Source organism: Cryptotermes secundus, unplaced genomic scaffold (genome assembly GCF_002891405.2).
Source record: "Cryptotermes secundus unplaced genomic scaffold, Csec_1.0 scaffold188, whole genome shotgun sequence".
In the NCBI taxonomy this organism is placed as follows: Eukaryota; Metazoa; Arthropoda; class Insecta; order Blattodea; family Kalotermitidae; genus Cryptotermes; species Cryptotermes secundus.
This window is the reverse complement of record NW_019738872.1, coordinates 292,667-313,385: the sequence shown is the minus strand read 5'-3', so window position 1 is coordinate 313,385 and position 20,719 is coordinate 292,667. Positions and strand designations below refer to the sequence as shown.

The 20,719-nt window shown below is 40.9% G+C and overlaps 1 protein-coding gene across 2 annotated transcripts in view; it reads left to right on the top strand.

Moving 5' to 3' along the window:
* Positions 1-446: 446 nt before the first annotated feature.
* The window catches only part of LOC111871092 (Down syndrome cell adhesion molecule-like protein Dscam2), a 244,320-nt gene continuing 224,047 nt past the window's right edge, over positions 447-20,719 (top strand). For both annotated transcript variants that reach the window (XM_023863883.2, XM_033754105.1), the window contains exon 1: positions 447-524. In XM_023863883.2, the coding sequence (XP_023719651.1) occupies positions 476-524 (49 nt within the window). In that variant the 5' untranslated portion in view covers positions 447-475. The remainder of the gene's footprint in view (positions 525-20,719) is intronic.

Below are 20,719 nucleotides of genomic sequence, written 5' to 3'. Positions count from 1 at the left end.
TCTGTATTTTGCTGACAGTATATTTGAGTGTTTCATATGATTTCCACAACAAACGCGTCTATTTGCTTGAGCAGCATGAATTTGGTTGTCGTTTTAATGGAGAAACAATCAGCTTCTTCTCGCTTGTTGCACGCTTTGCTTGCGCTTCGAACCTGAAGATTGTTGCAGTACGTTCCTCCGAAACATCTGCGAACTTATACCGGACTACACGGCATCACATCCCAGAAAATAATAAATTCCAGACTCTCCGTTTCCTGCGAGGTATGAACTGAATTTTTATATATTATTTAGAAGAATTCCGGACTCTGAAGGGTTGAAAATGCTGAATTGTTTTGAGAATTACTGTGTGCGCCTGCGCGGCATGTATGGACTCTGCTGGTGGTGGCGCGACGTGAGGAGGTGAGACGAAGCTTCCCTCTGTTTTAGTTCAGTCCCACAGCCGGCAGGGTGCGTTGTACACTCGTTTCTTCTTAGGATGATGCGCTTTAGCAGATTTCTGGTCTTTCTGTGGTCCACGACTTCAGGTAAAGTCTTCTATTATATTGTTTGTACCTCAGTCTCCTTTTATAGACGAGAAAGTGTAACTGGACCCTTTGATGCTGTCAATTGTGTTATCCGGTTTCATTATTCCCCCCACGTGTCTTCCGCTGCCTTCCATTCTTGTTCACATTTTGGTCCTTCAATGACGTTCAGTGACGGCCAGGCAGTTTAACGTTCATCTGTGCTTTCTTTTGGCTGTTCAGCCGAACGTTGCTGTTGGGCGAGTCGTACGCCTGCTCCTTTATCTAAGGGTATGCGGTTAAAATCTCGGCCCGGACATCAAGTATCCTTAAGTTTACATGGTTTTATTCGTTCCTCCAGACATGATAGAAGAGTGGAAGAGTACCTCAGAGTAAGCCACGACCTCTTCCTTCCAGATCCTTCCCACTGCGACTGACAGCATCATTAAACAAGTCACAAATAAATAATGAGACATTTGGGGTCCTTATGACAGATCGTGATGAATATTGTCTTCTGGTAGCTGATGCTGTGTAATCTGGTGAAAAGTTTTTCACATTTCATTGGTAAGTTCTGCCTCCATCTTCAGGGTATTTTCTCTCTTAAAGATGGACTTTCATTCGAAACGTCGGTAAGCTTCTACCAGAAGCCAAATCCCAGAAGACAGTAATTTTCATGAATAAAGTGAAATTAATTGGCAAATCCTGGTTAATGTTCGTTTAAATGAAACTGCTGACGTGAAGGAGCCTGCGTGCAGTGTACGTGGTTAGGCTTCTATTTCTCCGAGTGTTAGGGATGCTTGTCCTTGTTACAGTTCTGTATTTGTCGTACTTATTTGTATTACATTTACATTTATTTATGATATTATACGTTAATATATATGAAATTGTATACATAATTTTACCTGTTGTTTTGTACGGTATTTCATTCTGACGAAAGAACCCAGATTTAGAGCCTTAAAACAGGGTCCTGAGGGGAATATTTCGACATAAAAGGAAGGAAGCCAAGCACAGTGGCCGCGCGGTGTGAGGCATGAACTCTCTACTTCTCAAAATAAAAAATAAGCTTTCTACAAAATGTTACAAAGGACCTCGGACTTGGACGGATTCCTTGGATATAATTGGCGTTAGTAAGGAGCTTGCTCGAGAAGTAAACTCAGAAGCAACTACGTATATGTTGCTGTCTCATCGCTAGAATGCAGGGAAAAATCATGATATAAACATATGCTTTAAGAATGTGGCACAGTTCAAAGATTTGTGAACAACAGTAACAAATCAAAATTTGGTTCAAGAATAGATTGAGAGCTGATTGACTTCGGGCAATGCTTACTACTATTCAGTTGGGAATATTTTGTATCCTCGTCAGCTGTCTAAAAACGTAAAAGTTAAAGTATAAAAAGTCTAATCTTGCCTGTAGTTTTGTATGATTATGGAACTTGTTTTTGACATTAAGGGGAGAACATAGACTGAGGGTGTTGAGGGGAATATTCGGACCCACGCGGAATGAAGTAATAGGAGGCTCGATAAGATTGCATAATGAACAGCTTCGTAAATTATACTATTCGTTAAATATAATTAGAGCGATAAAGCCAACGAGGATCTGATGGGCAGGACGTGTAGCACCTATGACAGAGAAGAGGAATGCTTACAGGATTTTGGTGGGGAAAAAAGGAAAAAAAGAGACAACTAGGAAGACATAGACGTAGGTGGAGGATAATATTAAGATATTTCTTAGAGAAATAGAATTGGTTCTTATGGACTGGATCCGTTTGGCTCAGGATAGGGACCAGTGGAGGATCCTCTTAAAAGCGGAAATTAACCCTCGGATTTTATGAAATATTCGGAAATTCTTGAGGACTTGAGCGACTTGTGGTTTTTAAGGACTCAGGTACGTGGAATTAAATGTAGTATACTGTCACGTATTAGGGGCAAGCGTGACTAATAATTGTTGGTTGTAGATTTCACGATTAAATTCATTTGACGTCTCTATTACAGTCTCTATTCTACTGGTACTCGGACTCGAGTACGACACTCCTGTATGATTCCTCTCCTGTCTAGCAAATTCCTCTTCTTTCGTGACTTTGGGAGAACCGAATAGAAAAATCCCACAAGAACAGATTGCCTTTTGTAATCTGCATATCCCTTGTCACGGTAATCCATGTAGTCATTCCGAAGTACCGTTTCGTTTCGAAGTGTTCACAACTTGTTACATGGGAACAACATGTTCGTGCGATCTGTTGTAACGGAAACGTAGCCGTTGCTTCTCAACGGACGTTTTGCTCTGGCTCCGCCACATCACAATACTATATAAAGAAGACAGTTTAAAATTGATTATTCACTCGTGACATTCATGGGATGTGGCGTTACACGACGGCCTCAAGGTATTATTCGGTCACATGCAGGATTCGAAAGGAGTACGGGATTGAAATGGGAACGTTAATAGCACTAAGGCTTATGTAGCATATGGTGAGGCCTCCAAACGAATTATCCGCGGGTCTTAAACCCCTTTCTTTTGATTGGGGAAGTATAAACTACGTTACCCGTTAAAATTTCGTTCGGCGATCATATTAAATATGCATCAATACTCGTATATCTGGCCAACTGACCGATCGAGCAATTGTCTGTTTCAGTTTATGACTATAACTGACCCACTGCTGCAGGAGACCTAACATTTTGATACAGGGAAGTAAGTTGCATGCCTGCGGCCTCCGTAGTCTAGGGGTAACTTTCCCACCTCATGACTTAAGGTACGCAGGTTCAAACCCGGCAGAGGTCGTGGAATTTTTAAGGGCGGAAAAATTCAGGGAACAAGTCCTCCGGGAGGGACTTTAAGCCGTGTGTCCCGTGTCGTAGCTTTACGGCACGTAAAAGAACCTCATATCTCCAAAGGAGGTCACTGAGCCAAATTCAAGGACTTTTCCCGCCCAACAGTAGTCTCTAATGTCTCTGATAGATGGGGGAAGCATTATAGATACCGCCAAGCTAGTGGAGGCCGAACTCGCTGGCTCGGTCGGGACTGATGGTACGCACCAATATCGGCAGGGTATAGAGACTGGTAGAATATCATAGAGTGAAGCACAATGGACCAATACTGGTCTAAGTGCATGGGGAAACCCACCCTCTCCAATAACTAACTAACTAAGGGCTCCTGCTGCTCGTCAGTTGGCTGCCAGTCTGCGGGTGGTGGGTTGGGTACATTGAGTTGTGTTGATGTCCTTCAGTTTCTTATGAAACTTGATTCAGCAGTAAAAGCGTGTATATGTTTGTTTTGCAATATTTTCACAATAAACAGCGTTTATTTCCCTTTACAATATTAGCCGTTTTTTCTTTGTAATGGAGATGCTATGTGTTTTCAGTTGGCATGGGAATTAGACTTTTAACCTATTTCTATATGCTCAAACTTCTAATAATAAACTAGCGAAAGTTGCTTTTTGGCCTGATTTTTTAAATGAATCATATGTTCCTTCTTATGAAAAGGGTGATACATTTGTTTTTTCTAATTAGGGTGGCTTTTAATTGTGTCCTCCCGTCTATTCTTAAGCCTTCGAAGCCGTTTCTATACTTTGGAAGATATTAAACTCTAAAATGAGTATTGTTTGCACCAGTTATTTAAGCAAATCGTTATTTAAATTACTAATTAAGCCAAACGTACCACAGAGAGGGTGTATGGGTGTGTGCCGGGATGAGAGATGGTCTCCTGTGAATAAGGCAAAGAAGCTTCAGCTTCAGACCGTGTGGGGGGACCCGAAACTAAGAATGGCTATGCTGGCGAGGACCAGTAGCAGTTCACCAGACTAGACCACAATAGTTCAGTGACTGTTGGCTTCTCTAGAGGAATTTTGCTCGATGGCTTCTTTAGTTGCGCAGCTGTGCAACGCTGTACCATAAAAAACATTGGGTTATGCCACTACATGTTATGTAGCAAGACGATCTATATTAACATAATATTATATTTCAGCATCCCGTCGCGTTAATATCAATTATTTCATCAGTAAATATTTCCGTAACAATGCAACACAAGATTGTTACCATCAGTTTAATTTTTATTCACGATAAGTTTCGGCCGTTTACAGTCATCGGCAGTGCACTGCTTGTCTAAATTTTAAAATTAAAATCACGACTGGGATTAAAATTCGAATAAAAAGAGGACGCCCTATTGAATTTAGTAAAAGCAGTTTCGATCCCCTTGTGGGATCTATTATCATAAACTTCGAAGACATGTGTTTCTTTCGTGTAGTTCGTTGATTTATTTTATACATATCTCTTTGTTTGTATGCCCGTTACCCCGCTCTGTTGTGTGCGTGCAGCCAGCCCCAACATGTTTCGGCCTTATTAACATTTTGAATTATGAAGTATACTTAAATACTTCAATATTAAGAACTTACGAACAGAATTTGTAACACTACATTCGTACGGCATAGATTTCTAGCGAAACTGATCTATTATTGCTCTGTTATTATCATATTCCTTGCTACCTATAAGGTCAGCCTAGCGGCAATGCTCCTGACTACTATTTGGGGAGATTTCTGTTGGAATCTCGGTCGGGGCACTTGCTACCTTAACTGAGGGCTTCCTTGGATTTTCTCAGTCATTTCAGGAAAATTCCAGGGACGAACTTAAATTACAGCCGCTTCTTTCCAATTCATGAGTTATTTTATCATCCGAAGCTAGCTCCTGACAACTTGCTAAAACATCCTCCCCCCCACACACACATACAAAGAAATTATCCTCTCTTCTTGCAGTTCGGTGAAAGGTTTCTGGGCATTGTTTTTCTATGTACATTCCACCCGTACCGTTAGTTACCGTCTTTAAAATCCTCTCTTCATTTCAAGTTTCTTTGTCTCACTTTCTTATTCTTTATCGTCCCTTTCCTCACAAGAATCTCTATTTCCACTGCCATGTTTCACCATCTCTTAGGACTCCTACATTCTCATTTTGTTGTTTTCCTCCCAACACTGTCTGCATGAACCCTGTTCGCAGTTCACTGTTTTGCGTCCATCCGTCTGTCGACTGTTTCTCGTTAGCTTCGCCTCCATAGAGGCAAGCTTCTAGGCGCTAGGCTCTGACTTCTAACCTAGATGCTTAATTTTCTTCGTGCGCGCGCTTTTGTGTGTGTGTGCGTGCGTACAGACTTAAAATCTTTCTTTTATTCATTGAAACAGAAATAATCGCCTGGACTACGAAGCGGCCACTCGCATTGCTAATGTGAAACATCCTTGCAACTTGATGCTCCAAGCCTGAGTTATCTCATTTTTCAAGAAGATAGCGGGGAAGAGAGAAAAGTAGAAGAGGAGATGAAAGCGGAGAGTCGCGGGAGAAGTGAGAGATGTTTTGACGTTTTCTTGAGATGAAAGAAACAGCTTCATTTCAGAATGATCTCGGGCTTCATCTTCTAGCCCATTTGATCAGGATAGCCTGAAAGTAAAAACGTTAGAATGGTAAGACAAGGGCCGCCGAATTTTAATTTTCTGAATTAATAGTGAATTGCATTATTTGGTTTCAGAACGTGATTATCCGTTTTTCGTGTTTTCTAGCGCGGACCTAACAGAGGACACCAGAGATAACATGACGTTTACTCTATAATCTTGCCAATATATCTATGTACGGGAAGATAGCGACGTGCAAGTCCTGAGGCAGAATTCTTGAACGCGATTCGAATCTTCATGCCACAGTTTATTTTCCATTGCGTCAGTAAGCTTGAATTTAATGATTACAGTTGCCTATTGTAGTTTTCCGCAGTTTTAAATATTACGTTTCATGACATTGACAAGGAAGGCTTATGCCGCGAGAGAAAGTAATACGTCTGCTTGTTAATCTATAATTTGGTTACGGAATTCAACATATGCTCGAATTAACAAATGAAGGATATGTGTGGAAGCTTCATAATGCTCGTCACCCATGAAGATATGAAGAAGAATATACAATATGATCAGCAAGTCAGGCAACCCTTTATTATTATTATTGGAGGGGGTGGGTTTCCCCATGCACCGCGATTAATAGTCTATTGTACGTCCCCTTTGATATTCTACCAGTCGCCATACCCTACCGGTATTGGTGCGTGCTATCAGCCCCGTTTAGCCAACGAGGTCGGCCCTCGGTCTCCTAGAGACATGAGGATCTTTTACGTAAATCTACGACACGGGACCCACGGTTTAAAGTCCCTCCCGGAGGACTTGTTCCCTGAATTTTTCCGCCCTTAAAATATCTTGAGTCATGAGGTGGGAACGTTACCCCTAGACTACGGAGGCCGCTCAGGCAACCCTTTACACAGCAGGCTGCAAATCTGCAGTTCTTAACGAAATGCACAAGTTATCCAAATGTGTTTCTCCCACATCCCTGAATTCTAAATGCTTCTAGATGTTCCAAATAGATCTGATTGAGTTGTTACTTCTATTGATTTCAGTTTCTAATCCGATCGTTATATCGCTGCCTTTCAATGATCCCAACATTTACTAATGCCAATTATATATATTTGAAATTTGAAATGTATTTTTTTCTTTATGCTTTGCATCTTGTTATATGTTTAATAATTATGTAAATTAGACCGTCAACAAAACATAAATAGGTATTTATTATAGGATTCCGACGATGGTGTATAACATACAGAGGTATTGGGTTTTCGGACTTTATCCATCGTCCTGGTTTTTAAGATAACTAAGAAAAAAAAAACACGACGTTTCGGAAACTGGATCTGTTTCCGTCCTCAGGTGAGGTAAAACACCTATTCTGTCGGGTCCCTTAGAAAACGTGTTTTTTTCTTAGTTATCTTAAAAACCAGGACGATGGATAAAGTCCGAAAACCCAACATCTCTGTATAAATAAGTATCTTCCGTAAGAAGACAAAATAGTTGCGATTGTATCACTTTTGTTTATTATGTACAGGAGTATGCTACACGTTTCGACCTGTTCAAAAGTCTTTATCAAGTATGTTCCATAAAAACACATACCATGTTTCTTGAATTGGGTTGCACTAACTTTCATTTTTGTTCTGCTATAAAATATGTGAATCATATGCAGACCATACCACTTTTTAATAATATTATCCTTCCAACGAGTACATGTTCTCCTCTAAAATTGCCTTCGGCTGCCATGTTACATTCCATAAAGGTCGAACAACAGTTGCTATCTTTACCATGGTTAATATTGTTACCGTCGGCTTCCTTGGTTTCCGAGTTTCGATAACGGACCTAGTAGAGCTCTCAGCTCATAGGCGCGTGCTTCCGCCACGTTATTTCCGATAGCAGGAAATTATAAATTTCTGAGCTACTAATTCTTTGATCTCTGTATTGTTGCCCGTAGGGTGCGCCATCGGTTTGTCAGGTTTTGCTTATTAACAGCTGGCACTACGGGCTCGCCACCACACCTGCAGTCGTTGGTTCTGGCTCTTAGTGATTAACCCTTTAAAGCACAGTAACAAATATATGGATTGCCTGCTTTTGCAAAAGTAGTCTGCAGTTTGTTCATGCATTGAATTTACGTATTTCCTATGATTTTCGGAATATACGTAAAGGTAGAAGGCTAAAGCTATCCCTGTAACAGGCCGTGGAAGCCCATAGGTTTGTGAGATATTGAGGCTCCCACATTTTCTAGACAATCGGCTAACAGTTGGCGGTGATGTTGTCAGCCTTACGCGCCGGCCGCCCTTTAGCCCCAGGAATATTCGTGGTACTGATTTCTGTTAGAGGCTGAGTCGACCCCAGGGCCGTAGTGCAGCTGGAAGGATTAGATCAACTGAAACACGCAATGACATCGAGAATTGAACCTGCGCCCTTCCTTCTTGTAGCATAGTGTCTCAACCAACTACCATACCGCGTGCTTATTAATTTCGGAATATACAGCGACTTTTCTAAAAAAAAAACAGCATTAAACGATTAGTCTTCGTAATGTAGTGTGTTTTCTTTACGGTAGGGACTGATTTCTTAGATAGTATTTTGATGAATTTCAAGCTTTGAAGGATAAACTGCATCTAGTATAAGTTATGTAAAAGTAACTCGTACTTAGGAGCATCCAATTTGTGTCTGCCAGCTCAATCAGTGATAAATTTACGAAATGTAACAGTTATATTATAAATCTGATCATAACCTCTCATAATATGCATTTACAGTCACCATCTAAGGGGCCGCGAGCCTCTTGTTGTGTTTGTAAAGAAGTTTAATGGACGTTGTATACTTTCTTCATGGAGCTGAGCCCTTCTTGAGAAGCCGCTAGTGGTGCAGTTACTGCAGAATTTCCCAGCGTGTTATGGAACCCGACGGTTCATTACCGTGTTGACAGGAACCCTCCGCTGGTCCCCATCCTGAGCTAGAATAATCCAGTCCATACCACCCCATCCTATCTCTCTAAGATCCATTTTAATATTGTGCAACCACCTACGTCTTGGTCTTCCTAATGGGCTCTTTCCATCTGACTTTCCCACCAATGCATTTCTCTTCTCCCCCATTCGTTCTGTATGCCCTGTATATCTGAATATCCTTGAACTGATCATTTTAACCATACTTGGGTAAAAGTAAAAGTTATGAAGCTCATTATTATACAGTGTTCTCTAGCACGCTGTTCTCAAACACCTTGTCTGTTCCTCCCTTAAAGGCAGAGGCCAGGTTTCACACCTATACAGAGCCACAGGCAAGATTGTAGTTTTGTGTATCCTAATTTTTATGTTTTTAGACAGCAGACTAGAAGACAAAGCGATTTGGATTGAACGGTAGCAAGAATTATCCGAAAATTAAATTTGCGTAGACGGTAATATATACATTGTTCTCTTTACATATATTAAATTTTTTCGTTCTTTTGCCGATTAATCGAGGTTCAGGGAAATATGAATATATTATTATTATTATCCCTTCCAAAGCTGTGTACTCTATTCCCCGTTCCAAAGGAAAGACACTATTGATCCCTCTAGGCCTCTTCGCCCACAAGGTCTACACTCCACGACTGCTCTGGGAGGCCTACATGGGAGTATGGTGGCACCCGCCACGTCTATTTCGTTAATTTTCGGCGGCAGTTCACAGCTTTGCGAATGACATTATATGCTCTAAGTTCGTGAATTATTTCGTTATTTAGAGTGCGAACAATTCTTATTATCCTTTGAATGACCTTGAAAGTCCGCCTTTCGCCATTTCTCCTATGCCGTGCCCAAGGACCAGCGGCCTCTATACTACTTCCCAAAATTCGAAATTGCACACTTGATGTAATTAACAGTTCAACTATTTAGGCAAATTTATGGCTGATGCAAGACTTGAGTTCGAACGATCCTTAATAAATTACTAGGATTAAATGGAGGGCGGGAGGAAATTACAATAGATTTGTTGGGATGAGGTTTTATTTCATGGTCACATTATGTGTGAACTGTTTATTATAGGCTCCGTCAAAACAATTCCTGTATTAATTGAATAAATTTGTACTATTTATTACTTTAAAATATTGTGACATGTAGATCCATTTCTAGGCAAAGCCCTAAATGCGCGCACGCAACAGCACAAAAGGTATTGCAAGAATTGTTTTCCATGTGGTCCGCACTATGCCCATTGCTAGGCAACGGTTCGCTGAACACATTCCCGGAGAAGCAAACGTGCGGAACAGTAGGAGATTATTGTTGAGCAACGGCGCGGCAAACAGGCTTTGTCGAAAATACAGGTTATGTTTTCCGTGGGGTACGTGCAAAGTGGATATAAGAGAGTCGAGTTGCGAAGCTGATAGATGTGGAAGCATGGGAATGAAGAGAGAGCGCGAGAATGGACCGAGTCTTAGGCGCTCATTCGTTTGAGCTGTTGTTACTTTTGCGGTTGAGCGAGATAGCACCAGAATGTGTCAGTAGATCCAATCCAGATGCTTTCATAATTAGTCACGGAGCCACAAACACGTGACAGTATGTTCGGGCCATTTTAGGGCCATCGTCAGTAAAACATGTTACATTCACATTTTACTTTCTCTGCTATTTCACCCTATATTTGCCAATATTACAGTTTATTGCGAAGGCCATATGTGTGTTGCATTGGCGAAACCAACAAGAAATAGTTTACACTCAATATGACGCTGAAATACAACATTACTAATAATAACGAACCTGAGACGAAAATGCTGTTATGTAGTGCCACACATATGATCTTGCACCTAAAATGTAAATATTGGCTAATGTAAGGGGAAAAATGGCAGAAAAGTAGAGCGTGAATGTAAAATGTTTTATCTGATAATGGCCATAAAATGACCGAAACATGTTGTAAAGTAAAAAATAGTAAAAATTTTTTTCAATTTGTACATGAATTTTGTTGATGGAGCCTATAATAAACAGAGGATACATTTTTTTAGTTTTCTTGTTGGTGACTTCAAATTGTGGTCCGCTATGTTGTGGCATCATCTGCGTGACCCCCCGGGGGAGAAGGGGTTCCTTTGGTCTGAGTGACCACTTCCAAAGTAATCTTCTTATTTTGTCACGTGTTTATGATCGTGACTAATAATAAAGGCGTTTGTATTTGTTGTTCGCTCCTCTACAATCGCTCATAACCACAATGACTTAATATTAACTTAAATAAATCTTCAGCTGAACCCTTCTTCCTGGATTTCCGAGGCTCCATTCTGATTCTCTCTCTCTCTGATTTGATTCTGTTCTGTACTACTTATATAATCACTAGGCGAACCCATAGAAAACACATCCGTTGCCTAACACTGGATGTATTTTATTGTTGGTTGCGTACTTGTTGTGATCTTGTTTACCAAGTCGTTTACAAGCAATGGGTCTACATGTCACAATATAATCCAACAGATTCCTCACGCTATACACCTCAACCCTGTAGATGGAGGCAGAACATTTCTCCTACACAATTATATCGTGTCAGTTTTTCCATTTGATATATTACAATTTATTAAAAAGATTCCGAATTACTGTCTTGCATCAGCCACAAAGCAACCTAAATATATAACTTCTTTAACTTCCTCGACTGAATAATTTTATTTACTCAGTATTATTTGTTTGAAAAGACATGGATTTGTAGCGTGCTGTCACTGTTACATTATATAATTCAGACAGATCGGTTAAAATATTGGAGGCTTGTTGTAAGTTACGCTGTGTGTTGGGTTCGTATTCCATCATCTGATCTGCATACAGGATGGTCTTCCTTTACAACGTTTAATTGTTTAATTTATATGTGCATATGTTCGTATGTACGCATATATGTATGTATGTATGTGTTCATTTACACATGAATACGTCTCAATATAGACACAATGTTGTCCAGCGTAGCATAAAAGCTGGCTAGTGTTCCGAATCTGATATGTAGGAAAATTACATGAACATGGCACGAGACCAAAATCAGCAGTAAAATCATGATATTGTCACGATATTTGGTGACTATAGACGGGGGTTTGGATGGATGATTAGATTTATTGCATCTTATATATTCAAAACGGGACCCGGGATAGCGAAGTCAGTTGAGCGACTGGCTACGGGCTGGACGACCGAGGGGTCGGATGTCTAGTTCCACTGGGGTCAAGAATTTTCTCCACATTGTGAAGACCGGCTCCGGGGCCCGCCCCGGCCTCCCGTCCAGTGATTACCGGGGGCTCTTTCCCCGGGTCTAAAGCGGCAGGGGCGTGAAGCTGTCCACTTAACTCCAACTAGTGTCGAGGTGAAGAAAATGTGGATCTATACATGCACTCCCCCATACGCCTTCATAGCGCATTGCTTAATTAGTTACGCACAGGGACAAATCTACATTTTACCTTTACACATTCACAATTTGGTTCTACAGCCAATTCCAGCGCTATCGCTGATTTACACACTTTAAAATTCACCGTTACACACGCACGAGGGTTCGCAGTCTTTACTAGCCGTATCCTGACAACGGATTTATAAAGGTCTCACAGTCATTTCATATCACACATAAAGTGACTTTTCACAGCCTAATTTCTTTCTTGTCATTATTCTGCAGCTCCCAAACACACATCTCAGCAGGCTGGCGTCACGAAAATCGACTGTACTCTATACTACTGCTGCCAAATTCGGGACTCTTCCTTATATCCATTTCGCACGGACAACTTGGAAAACGTATCCTATCTGTTGTTGAGGAGGCTTGTTTATCGATCCGTTGTCTAGCAGTGAATGTCCTATTGTTGCGCTCCTTCGAATCTGCTGGAATGTGTTTGCCTGGCAATGGATCTATACGTGACAATATTACTTTGGGAATATTTAGTGCCTGGAAAGAATAGCAACAAATAGAGATGACCCTCAGTAGTACAGCAGTGGACTCTTTCCGGTTTGCTATTTTTACTGCACTGAAGACTCATACTGGTATCTTCTGGATCATAACACGGTGTAGTCTAGGAGGAGACAACGCAGAAAATGAGGGCAATATGTTTTTGCAACACGTTGGTACCCATCTACGAGATTATTACGCTGTGCCATAACATAGAGGGTAAGGTAAAAGAAAAAGGTAAAGCTGTCTCTGTAACAGGCCTTGGAGACCCATAGGGTTCTGAGACGTCGAGGCTCCCACAGTGTACAGACAGTCGGATCAGAGATGGCGGCCTTACGCGCCGGATAATATAGAGGGTACAATATGAAAATTGGACTGTAGATATATACTCATACTTGCGGGGTGGCCACCGGCATGTCTTACAATGCGTGATGTTTGAAACGACAGACAGAATATTGTAACGGGTTTGATCAACATATTGCCAGGTGACAGCTCTGTAAACACAGTCCAACACGGAACAATAGAGGAGGCTGTGATTTCTGTAGATCCGACCGACGCGCCAATAGACTGGCTGGATAGCGATCACGTGATATGTGTTTACTGTAGGTCCATGTCCGTTCCGCGGCTATTCAGGTAAGAGTGACAGAATTCGTTCAAAGCAGATACGAGCAGTAGTAGCGGCAGGAGCACGCGAAGAACAAGCAAGCAGTAAGCTTGAGGAGTGCAGAAGGACACAAGAAATCAGCCTGTGAAGATTTAACATGTGATTAGAAGACTTTATATGTGTTATAATAGTGCTGTGATATTGGGATGTGAGATTAAGTGAGACTTTTATAATTTCTGTGTTATAAATCCTTGAAGACCAGTGAAAATAGATCGAAGAGTGTAGCGTGGATTGCTTTGCAGTGTGAAAGTCAGTAACATTGTTATAATTATTTGTAGTCACGGCTTCTAGGTTGTTAATAAATTCGAACCCCGACTCTAGCCACTGTTACACATGACAATATGTTTGCAAAAAATAAATGCTCTTTTCCGAGAACATTTTACTTTGTATGTTAAAAGAAAGAATAATTGAGAAAACCCTCCAAACCCATTCGCACATGTGAAATAGGCAGGCCACTTGTCCAACTTACGTAGTAACATTACTCATGTTCTGTTACAATTTGCTCAGAAATATCAGGTTTGATTTATGACCTATAGCTTTTCTACCTTTTCGAAACGTTGACTGAATAAGACAGACGGCTTTGTAATGATGGGGGTCAAGCTCCTTGGGAACTTGGGCTGTTCATGGTGGAAACCGGGATCCAGGAGATAACTGGAGTCGCCCTGAATGGAATTGCTTATATGCCTTCACATATTCTTTGATATAAGTATCCTTTCATCTGATCCCATACATCTGTTTGTTTCTGTATCCTACATAGTTTTACATCTGAAAAGAGTTTCTTACAGCTTTGATTGATCACATAGAGACTTGCTCCAGACTAATGCATTGGCAGACGTTATGAAAACTCAAACTATAGTTAAGTCGGGAAAAAAACATCATTGTTATCCCTACTTTGTATTTAAATTTACGTTCCCATAGGACTCTTTCCTATCATAAGATTTTTTATTGTGATGGATTGGGATACAGATCAGCATATATGACGTGTGAGAAATAGTAAAATTAATCAGACGTGGGTCGTAAGCCTGTCCCTTAACACAATGTATGTCAAATTGTAGAAGGTACATCATATAACCATACTACACCTTATAATTTCACATCAGTGTACATGCTTGAAGCACTGTTTTCACAGTGAAAACAGCACAGCAGCCACGAGCAAACCCTGGACGATATAAAGAACCTCCACATCAAGATAGCCAGGTGGCACAATATCTGCCCCATATAAGAGAGACGATGGGAGGACGAACACGAGCCTGCATGGTTTACGAATTTTAATTATTGACAATCTAAAAAACTTTTAATTAGCATCAAGGAATTTTATACATTTTTTTTTAAATTTACATTCCCAGGAAACTGCTGTGTTTGTGAAATGTTCTATTCTGTGTACTATGTATTGTAACATATAAGTATACATACTTTACGTGTAAACAAATTATGTGATGGTGGTTTCCTATTTGTAGTGATGTTTACCCTCTGAAGATGGTCCACAGAGACCGAAACATGTAAGGGTGTTAAGTTTTTATGTAGTAAAAACTTACAGGTCACATTGGACGGAGTGATTTATAATTGTACTTGTAAGTTACTTTACAATTTGACTACAGAATCCGTATTCGTCATATATGTCGATGAATTCTAAATAATAAAACTTTTCAGGATTTATCCTACGTCGCACTCAAACACGCGAATTACGCCAACCCTCTTTTATGTGAGCATTCTTCCTATATACATTTGTGTATCGTGTTCTGTGTTGTGTTTTGCTCCTGTTACTGCATGCGTTGTACTGCTGGATATATGTACAAAGCATGCAGTAACAGTGTAACAGGACGCTAAAATATAACATTGACTACAGAATGCTTCCGTTCTTCTACCGGGATCGCCTTATAATAAACTGCTCGCCGAAACTATAAAATTAATTACTTTGACAACCTGTGAACAGCTATTGTCGGTGACTCTTTGACTAATGGTCATATTACGTAACGCCCTGATACTCCTTTGTGAGAGGTTCATAAACCAAGCGGTTTGAAAAGTAACGGAACCTCTGTATGCATTCGTTCCTGCTGTAATGTATAGTGAGTCTTTATCACGTAACAGCCGGTTCTGCTGTAGTGCAGTCAGTAATCATGTAGCAGCCGGTTCTGCTGTAGTACTTAGGCAGTCGTTATCACGTAGCAGCCGGTTCTGCTGTAGTACTTAGGCAGTCGTTATCACGTAGCAGCCGGTCCTGCTGCAATATAATGAGTCGTTATCACGTAACAGCCGGTACTGCTGTAGTGTATAATGAGTCGTTATCACGTAGCAGCCGGTTCTGCTGTAGGACCCCAAATGGTTTTTCTTGGCAACGGTTTAATTCACTATTGATCACTATGCAGCCTGATGGGGGTAAATAGATTAACATGAAATTTAGCCAATTAGAATAGTTCTTCAGAATGTTTTCAGAATATAACAAAGGCGGGAAGAAACGAAAAAAAAAAAAACATCGCGCGGAAAGATCTGTGTACCTACCTCAGAGTAATTTAAGACTAAACTGCCTTGAAGAGGCAAGGTTGTCACCCGTTGCGTTGCTGTGGAAAGCTTGCTGTGAGAGCTTATGGAAATTAGTGTTCTCTAAAATTGTATACCATTTAAAAAATAGATTTTATTCATTATTCTGATAACTCACGACTTATGAACAACACACAGTATTAAGACTTTAGCTTGAATGCATGTTAGAGATCCTACATATAATGCCTAGACATTGTAGACCGTGAAAATTTAGTGTAAAATATTAAGATTTTGATTAATTGTTATGTTAATTGCTCAGATATTTATAAGATCTCCACGCGTTCTGTAGAATTCCAAGATTGATCCAGGCAATATGTCATCTTCCTTCACAGAAGATGTTTTCTTCCATTCTGTACATTATGTCGGCGAGTGTTATACATTCATTAAATCGCTCAATGTACGCTTGCTGTGTGGCAAATGTAGGAAACTCCACTGGAATTGAAATACACGATTTGTTACGTTTATTATTATTTATTATAAAGATTATCATTGAAATAATGCAAGTGTTTATTAAAGTGACATATGATATCAGTGGAGCAAAATACTTGGCTTGATAATTCCTGTTTGTATCGTTAGAAAATAAATTCATTTTTTCAGTAGCACAAGTTGTTATTAGCGGAACATACAACAGCTCAACTTATTCAAATCGTAATCGAAAAAAGAAACATCAGTACTTATGCCAAATGTTTTGTATAATACTGAAATGTAGACAGGCGAAATAATATATGTTGTTTAGTATATACTGACAATAATTGTGGTAAAATATCTAATGTTGTGTTTTAGCGTCCTGTTGCACTGATTCGCGTCTATGATGTGTACAACGCAAGCAGCCACAAAAGAAGGACACATCACAAGACACAGTATACACAAAATATAGAAAGAACGACTCCCATAGCGGAAGAATGATATAATACGCGAGTTTGAAATACGACGTATAAGATCATAAATCTTAATAAATTTTAATATATAAATTTTATTATAGTACATGACGAATATACATTTTAAATCAGTTTATAAATGACACATGATGGCGAGCAGTGCAATAGATTAACGTAAATAGCACACCTGAGGATGGCACAGTGATGCCAAAACATGTAGTGAAGTGACATGTGAGATTGAGTGCACTAGAAGACGGTCAATACATACACATCATGGACGTAAAATATCTATTTGAAATGGCAATTATACCTACATGAAAGCTTCCAATACAAACATTTCTTACTTTACCCATTTGTTTTTGAAGATTTCACAAATCCTTGCAAAACATACAGCGTGGTTCTTACTTTTGTTGACCGGTTCACGACTCTGTGCTTGAGGGCGACCCGTACACCGCCGGCTGCGAGGCTCATACGATTTTTGGGGATGAATGAGTGTGCCCTATGGACGATAATATTAGGAATGATGGGAAGTAATTAGCTTGTGGACCTTTGACGGCACTATTTCTAACGGTGAACAGTGCGGTTCATGCATGGGAGTTGGTCATTTTTCAGCAATTATCAACTCCATTAGCCGTCTGTTTTCAGTTGAAATTAGTGAGCAGCGTGTTCCGTCGTGGTGCGGTATACTTTAGAGCAACGTGAATTTCTATATGACATCTACGCGTATGTGAAATACGGATCTTATAGAAACTGTCGACGAAAATTTCTATGTAAATTTCGTGTTGAAAATGTTCCCAGCAGACAAACAACAAAATTTGGCGAATACATTTGGATCAACGGGGCTCTAATAGACAAGAGACAGAGAAATATGCTTCGAGTGCTTTCTGAAGAGAAGTTAGATGACGTAGGGGCCAGACTTGAACACACACCTAGAAAATCACTGAAACGCCTAGTTCAAGAGACTGGGGTGTCGAAGTCTAGTGCAGGAACGGCAACACAAATGCTGAAGCTTGGACCAACGCCTTGCAGCCGCGCGATCCAGCTAGCAGGGTTAATTTTTGCAGTTAGTTTCTACAGTCTGTCGTCGAAGGTGAGATCGATCCGCGACTGACATTCTTTTCTGATGAAGCGTGACCTGTAGTCCGCAAGCAAACTATACCGACCGAGCGACCGCCGCTTCTCGGCGAAGTTAGTGCCAACTTTAGCGGATAGAGGGTGCCGCGTGGTCAGCGAAACGGATCCCAACGGCCGTTGAATGAATGTATGTATGAGGGGTAGGCCTATTTCCGGCCCTTGCACCGCGACCTACAGTGGTCTATTGTGCTTTCCCTTTTGATTATCCACTCAGCAATCCAGCGCTTCGAATGAATCGAATTCGGGAATCGAACCCAATACCTCTGGATCTGTAGCCAGGAACCACTAGACCACAGAGGCGGTCAGGGATACATACATACGCAATGTAATAGCTATTGGAATTCACAGATCCACTCCTAACCAATGAATTCCTGCTCCAGCCAGTGAAAGTTTGTGTCTGGTGTGCTGTAAGGTCAAGAAGGATTGTTGGACCTATGTCTGTTTTGACGTAAAATTTAAGTGCGAAAGATGTGTACATGTCATTCTCGGGCAATTCTTTCCAGAGTTAACGGAAGAAGAGAGAGACGCGGCTACTGCCCACACTGTAGGCTTTATGTGATGTCTTCGGGGACAGAATTAGCAGTGATATTTGGCCAGTGCCTTCACCCGATCTTAAGTCTTGTGATTTTTTTCTTTTGGGGTTGTTAGAGGACACAGTTTACAACAGTAAACCTGAAGAGAAGAACTAAAAGAAAATATTTGTAGGGAAATGCAAATATTCCTGCAGAATAGCTTCAAATGGTAAATTAGAGCGTCTCCCGCCCATGCAAGGATTGTCTACATGTAGAAAGACAGCATTTTCAACACGTATGACCAGTGAATTGTAATTACTTCATTCCGACCGTTAATCGGCCAACATACATATTGATTCATCAGCAAAATTCGTGTGCGCCTCGCAGCCAACGGTGCACCGGTTGCCGTGAAGCGCACAGCCGTGATCCTGTTAACAAAAGTAAGAACCACCCTGTATAAGTGATATTCGGGTTAAAATACTGTATGGTGCGAAGTCATGTAGTGCGGTACTAAGGATTCGGAGAAACTGACGGTCTGCACGTTCCTGAACGTTGGTAGACACCTGGCGGCACATGCCAGAAGACAGTATTCAGCACCGTGAGAACCGTGACGGGCTCGCGCTCCACATTGTGCAGAATTCCTGGGCTGTTTAGAAAGCAGAAAACCATTCAAACATCCATGTCACTTTGAGGCCGCTACACAATGCCGAGTTCTGTGACTTGCATGTAACGTATAGAGATCTTTCAGTGGGTGTAATTAATTTCCAGCTTTCTTTTTGTGTTATTTAAGGGCAAGTTAAACAATTTCGATTTTGTTTTCAAATTTAGCGAGGCATGATGCGAAACCAAACAAAAACGTTTGTAATCGTTAGCTGTCGGCTTCATGTTGCACGCTGCACCGGAATCGGATTGAATTTGGTAATACATCTATTTTAAATCTCACCATAAGGAAGAGTAATGGTTAGTAATGTTTTCGAAGGAAGTACTTAAGATTGCATCCTGTCATGTGTATAATATCTTATGGTTATGACCGTCAGCACAACAATAAAGCGGAAATATCTTGGGGTGAAGACAGAAGCATTTGCTGAGATGTAAAAAAGGTAAAGTTGTCCTTGTCCTTAACTAATTAAGCACTACGCCATGAAGACGTATTGGGGAGCTGATATAAAGACCCACGTTTTCTTGTCCTCGGCACTAGTTCGAGGTGAGTGGCCAGCTTCACGCCCTTGCCTCTTTACCCCCGAGGAAAGAGTCGGTCTGGACGACATGGAGAGGGGGAAATTCTTAACCCCACCGGGATTCGAATTCCGACCCCTTGGTCGTTCAGCCCGTATCAAGTCGCTATACCGACTGCGCTACCCCGGTTCTTGTTGATATGTACAAATATCTTACTTATCGAATATAAAGAAGCAACAGGATTTCTTGAGCAGCTGAGTGACTAAATGCTTCCTTGCTCCACGCAGGGTATATGTTGTGCTGGGTTTCAGATGTGCTCCGATGATTCAAAAGTATTGGGCCAGTTGTGTCGAGATTAAAGTAACATGGAGCGTACAATACTTGGGAGGCATGAATAGGAAGGAACACGTCCCTTTTGTTAGTACTTCTGAGAAGCAGACAGGATAACAACAATGACTAAAACCAGAGACAGGGGCAGAGTTATAATTGAAGTGAACTTGAAATGTTTATATAAGAGCATATGCGCGTACTGTGTTGGCGAGGAGACGCGATTGAATGCTGATTAAGGTTCGCTCGTGCGCAGGGAAACGAGCGGACTTCCTGCTGAGTCTGCACGCGCCTGTCTTATCTCGACCTACCCCGCCGTATCCTTTACAACCCTTTGCACCCTAATTCTTCGCCCCAGTGGAAACCCACAATATTCTGCTTCCGCCCCAGACTTGCTTATTGGAGCAGCCTTTCAACATGAGAACGTTGCAAGGCTCGAGGCTTCTGACTGTGTTTCTCAGCCCCTTGGTCCTCGCATCGAAATTAGGAGCGTAGCACGTGAATTGGGGCACGGAACTAAAATTTGTAGTAAAAGAGCTTCAGTTTTCTTTAATATGTCATTCATTATATATAATAATATGGCATTGTCATAAAACAGAAGTGCGTAATTTTGCTACAAACATCAATTTAAAAAGTGCATGCAACAGCATAGCTTATTTTATATAATCATTCGTTTGTTCAACGCTTGGCAGTTCACTTGTCAAAAGCTGCACGCACATGAACTAGTGGGCTGCGGCCCTCCGGCTGAGAACTGTTGCTCAATTGCCCAATTTAATAACGTTCTCAGTGTTAATCCTGGGAACTC